We start from the raw sequence: 5,428 nt of genomic DNA, 5'->3' as shown, positions 1-5,428 counted from the left end.
GATGAATTAAAAAGGGGAAGGAGTTATTCCACTTTTTAACACTCACTGCAATTTTGGGAAAGTAAGGGAATTATCACCAACAAAATTGTAATAAAGGGCAACCCGCTAAGCTCCCACTATACGCGGCGTTCGAGAAAGAGCCGGACCACAAGGGTCTATTGTATGCAACCTTACCCCACCCTGCAATTATGCAAAAAATTGTTTCCACGGCTATGAAACCAAATGTTATGAAAATATCTATGTTCTAATGATCCAACTAGGTCCAAACAGCACCGTTAAGTTGCCACCAAAGAATCAGTAAAGTGGTGAGCAATAGATGTAAAAAGAATTGAAGTGAGCTAATCACTCAGCTCCTACAATTTGAAGTTTCAATGTCAAAAAACCTGAACTTCAGCTACAAATGGACCTAATTTATATACTACCATTCTTTAACTCCACAAGTCTCCACCAAAAAATAACCAAAACTTATTTCAAGAAAAGAATAGAACACTAATCTTAACAGTCCTCGTCAAGATCATATGAGGAGCTTGTAATAGGTATCATTAACTACTGTAATCAGATGCTGTCATCTTAACCAGCAACTCTACCACAAGCCGATAGCCTTCCACCAAATTCCTCCGACACCAAGCCAGATAATAAGGTTGACGACAGAACATACGAACCCGTATCCCCACCATTTAGCAAGGGGAACATAGTTTGCACCGTAGAATACAGGTGCTGATCCAATTCCGTAGTGGGTAATTCCACCCATAAGGTTCGAGAGGAATGAGAGAACCAACGCTCCCAAGTATGGTGGAGTACCTAAGGCACTAGCAACAGATAAGAATGCTGTGAACATTGCTCCGATATGAGCAGCTCCACTTGCGAAGAAGTAGTGGGAGTAGAAGTACAGAAGAACAAGAATTCCGAACGACAACTGCCATGAAAGACCTAATCCACCAACAACCTGCAAAATATAGAGAGTAAATCAAGCATGAGCAATAAATTAATGGAGCAACTCCCATACTTGTGGAGTAGCGGCACATAGATTCTTCAGCAAGTCCATTAAGAAAAAGGACAAAATGGTTTCACCACTTATCTGTATCAAAAAGTTGTTCCGTTGCTGATCAGAAAACATTCAGTTATCCCATCAGATGTACTCACCACACATGTTAACAACTACAATACTTTTGGTTATGGGAGACATAATTATAGACAAGCATAAGATTGTTAGTATTTTAACCCATAACATCCTTTTAACAGTTTCATATGTAAGCATTGTAATGGGATAATTTAGTCTTTTATGTAAACAATTCCAAATATAATACTGAAGGATATAATGTAACGCCAATCAAGGTTAAGTTTACCTCTTTTTAACTTCCCTCAATACACTTGTTAGTGGCAAGATAGTGATGTTGAATAACCATTCCACTCTTCTAAGGTGGCAATTCAAAATGATCTTTCTTAAGGCCTTTCAATATCTCCAATTGAGAAGTGTTAATTGATAATGCCCAACATTTTGATTGTTGAATCACATATTCAAAGACATAAAAAAGGGCAGCCTGCTGCACTAAGCTCTAGCTATGCACGGGGTTCGGGGAAGGGCTGCACCACAAGGGTCTATTGCACTCAGCCTTACCCTGCATTTCTGCAAGAGGTTGCTTCCACAACATTCAAAGACATAACCTAAGATAATTCATACCTCTCCCATATGCACAGAAACTTAAATCTTTTGTTACGCTTTCAGCCTTACCCTGCATTTCTGCAAGAGGTTACTTCCACAGCATTCAAAGACATAACCTAAGATAATTCATACCTCTCCCATATGCACAGAAACTTAAATCTTTTGTTACGCTTCATAACATGACACTAAGGTCAACCAAAAAGGGGAGATGGGCTCATAAGTTAACAAAAGACGAAGCTGAATTAGAAAGAAACTCTTAGCTAAGATTAAAGATCTCCATAAAAGTTGGCAGACATTGTAACAAAATAAAGAACTTGGGTGTTGAAATGCAAAACTGGATGTCCTGTAGCTAAATGTAAGTTTAGTTTAAGAAAGAAGTTTCAGTCAAATGTAAAAAGCTACTAGCATAGGAGAAACAGAGCTCCTATTAAACAAGGAGAAAAATCAATATGGCTGAGTACAACAAGCAGAAAAAAATAAGTGAATGAATGTTAACATGCAGGCATTTAGGCACAAAATCTTATATCTGATTCTACACTTGCAAATGACCCAAGATAGGATCAGCAGGCAGAAGAAGCAGTTGGCTATAGTTAAGTGTCAACTTCCTTTCAGCATAAATTACTGAACATCCACATTGATAGACTAAATAAACTATTCAGGTACCAACAATAGCAATAAAGCAAACCAAATATCATTCAGCGAAAATAAGCAATGAGAACGAACCTTGACCACTGTCTCACTAAACCAAGAGATGAGACCATATTTGTTTAGATAACCAGCCATTGCAATCAGTGCAGCAAACCAAGTAAGGGTGTCCCAAGCAACTGCCTCACCCAAGCACTCCTTCCATGTGACAACCCCAGTTATAAGGAGTACAGATAGTCCAAGAATTGCTGCAGTAACAGCATCAACCTTTAATGTGCTACCAAAAATCCAAAGTCCAACCTGGAAGAGAGCATACAGAGTGAAACATCAATAGATGGTATCATACAAATTCAAACTACATTTATCAATTCTAAATGAAAAGCATAGGGGCAAAACCAAAATGCAGAATGCATATGCTCCAACAATTACTAGGGTAAAATTCAAGCTAACTTTATTTGCATTAATACATCATGTGTCGACAAGTTAGCAACCACTTCTAAAAGCTCTTAGCACCTGCGTTTACCAACCCGATTACAGGATGGAAGTAAAGTATCACCGGATATTAGGCAAATAAGTTTTCTCAGCTAAATATGATCAATGTACAAAAAGTAGAGTATGAAAAAGTATCAGCAGTTGTCAGCCAAATGAGATATCTCAGCTAAATATGATCGGAACTAATAAAAAGATTGTTTGTCTAAGCTGGAAAGAGATGCACCGAAAAGTCATAATTAGGTTAAGGAAAAGCCACTAATGCAAGCTATTATCCAAGTGCTGAAAATGCCCCAAAAAAAAAAACACTAGAGTGATCACTAAAAACTCAATGACATAGTGATCTATATCTCTCAATTTATAAATCTGTGATGAATGAACCAATATTTTGTGAACAAGACAGAAGTGCTTGGCCATTGACGTTTCTTAAGGATAAGTTAAGCTCAATGAAAAGTGCAGCATCCAAAAAGGGACAAAATCATCTAGAAAAAAAAAAAAATTGATTCTAGGAATGCAGGACAGCATTGATGCAGCTTCACTGGCTCGACTGCATTTGCATGTCTTCGCAAAGTTAAAAGTTAAATAGGATCATTAGCTAGTCCAACAGAGCAACAAGACTAGTTATGAGAATGGTAAAATTATACTCCTTCCATCCCAATTTACGTGACACTCTTTCCTTTTTTATCAGTCCTAAAAAGAATGACATCTTTCTATATTTAGTATAACAATTTAATTTTGAACTTCCCATTTTACCCTTAGTGAAATGATTTATTGTCACACAAATGTCAAAGGTTTGTTTTACACCACAAATTTCAAAAGTCTTCCTTTGTGTCTTAAACTATGTGCCTAGTCAAACGATGCCACACAAATTGGGACATAGGTAGTAGCTCATTTAACAAACTCGCTCTATAGGGCTTTACACGTCTACATCATAGCATAATCCTCTTCTACCATTAATGCCCATAAATCCAATATCTTAATTTACATCCTAATCTTATCTACTTATGGCTGTTCCCTTAGTTCAGATATTTTTTTCAGAAATCAACATGAACAAACACATTTCTGCTTTCATCAATCAACAAGTTAAAAACAAAAGTGACCAGTATCGTTTTTCACTTACCGTAAGAAGCAGAGTTCCAGCCATAATAATCTCATTCTTAGACATTGGTCCCATCTTCTCCAACTTCTCCTTAGCCAACCTAGGAGCATCAGGACTACTCTTCACAGAAGGTGGATAAATTACATACAACAACAATGGAACCACAATCAAAGACACCAAACCAGGAACTATAGCTGCTTTAGCCCAATCCATCCAACCAATTGTCTGATTAATAGTACTAAGTGTCAAATTCGCGCTCAACGGATTAGCAGCCATAGCTGTCAAGAACATGGATGATGAAATAACAGATGTTTGAAAACAAGTAAGCATCAACCATGATCCTAACTTATGTTCAGTACCATCACCTGCATTACTTCCACAAGCCACACAAAGTGACTTAACTAATGGTAAAAAAATCCCACCAGCTCTTGCAGAAACTGATGGTATAGCAGGTGCTAAAAGTGCTTCACTGAAAACTAAACTATAACCTAACCCCAATGAAGAACTACCAAACAATGAAACAAACTGATAAGCAATCCTGTTTCCTAATCCTGTTTTAATAAACCCTCTAGCAAAGAAAAATGCAAGTGCAATTAACCATGGAATTGGATCACCAAAAGCTGAAAATGCAGCAGCAAATGTAAGTGTTTTAGTTAATACACAAGCACCAAGTCCCATAAGTGCAACAGCACCAAGTGGTAAAGGCTGTGTAATAATCCCAACAATTGTAGCAAGAAAGATAGCTAACAATTGCCATGCATTTTTTGTCACACCAGTAGGTGCTGGAATAAACCAAATAATAATTCCAGTGGCTATAGATGCAATCAATGGCTTCATAGCAGCACCTTGCCATGGTTGTTGTGGTGGAACTATTGCAGTAGATGAAGTTGAAGCATTTACAATTACACTTCTTGGTTTTCCAAGATTCCATTGTTTTCCAAGATTCCATTTTTTTTCAAGATTTATGGGGTTCTTGAATGAAGATGATGAGGCCCTTACAATTATGCTTCTGGGGTTTTCAAGATTTGACCTTTTTCCAAGATTTAAGGGGTTCTTGAATGAAGAAGACAAACTTGATGGGGTGTTTTGTGATGTTTGAGTGAATTGAAGGGGTTTATGAGATGGGGTTGGCCTGAGATGGAGGTTGATGGAGGAGGTGAGGGCCAAAGACGCCATCTTGTGTGATGGCGGAAGTGGGTTCAGTTCAGAGAGATCTGTTTAACTCAGAAGAGAAAATCTGGCAGAAATAGGGGAGTTTGAGTTTATAGTAATGGGCCAAATCTGTGAGGTGAATCTTGACAATTAAGGGTGTGTTTGGTACCAAGGAAAAAATGGTTTTCGTGAAAAATGTTTTCTTGAAAAATAAGTGATTTTTGTGTCTCTTCCTCCACTAGGTGCTAGTACCACCAAGGGATGTGGTGCAATGGATCCAGTTACTCGTTCCTAAATTAGAGGTCAGTTCGAGCCTTGGTATGAAAAAATTCTTAGTAAGGAACGCTTTCTCACAAATGGGTTGTACGCGACGCAAATCC

The 5,428-nt window shown here is 37.8% G+C and overlaps 1 protein-coding gene across 1 annotated transcript; it reads right to left on the bottom strand.

The window, feature by feature from the left end:
• Positions 1 to 294: 294 nt before the first annotated feature.
• On the bottom strand, positions 295 to 5,148 carry LOC132065752 (dicarboxylate transporter 1, chloroplastic). Its single transcript, XM_059459278.1, has 3 exons — positions 3,918 to 5,148; positions 2,387 to 2,608; positions 295 to 946 (listed from the first exon to the last, which is right to left on the bottom strand). The coding sequence occupies exons 1-3, from the start codon at positions 5,070 to 5,072 to the stop codon at positions 584 to 586; spliced, it is 1,740 nt and encodes a 579-aa protein (XP_059315261.1). The 5' UTR covers positions 5,073 to 5,148; the 3' UTR covers positions 295 to 583.
• Positions 5,149 to 5,428: the final 280 nt, after the last annotated feature.

The sequence above is a fragment of the Lycium ferocissimum genome, chromosome 7 (genome assembly GCF_029784015.1).
Source record: "Lycium ferocissimum isolate CSIRO_LF1 chromosome 7, AGI_CSIRO_Lferr_CH_V1, whole genome shotgun sequence".
NCBI classification, from domain to species: domain Eukaryota; kingdom Viridiplantae; phylum Streptophyta; class Magnoliopsida; order Solanales; family Solanaceae; genus Lycium; species Lycium ferocissimum.
The sequence above is the reverse complement of the archived record's forward strand: the minus strand, read 5'-3'. Positions and strand labels throughout refer to the sequence as shown.

Bases quoted from the DNA above. Each gene is read 5' to 3' on its own strand.
- LOC132065752 (XM_059459278.1), bottom strand. From the start codon at position 5,072: ATGGCGTCTTTGGCCCTCACCTCCTCCATCAACCTCCATCTCAGGCCA. The intron at 2,609-3,917 runs GTAAGTGAAAAA...GCTCTCTTCCAG, and splicing joins CTGGAACTCTGCTTCTTACG to GTTGGACTTTGGATTTTTGG. The intron at 947-2,386 runs GTTCGTTCTCAT...TATATTTTGCAG, and splicing joins TTAGTGAGACAGTGGTCAAG to GTTGTTGGTGGATTAGGTCT.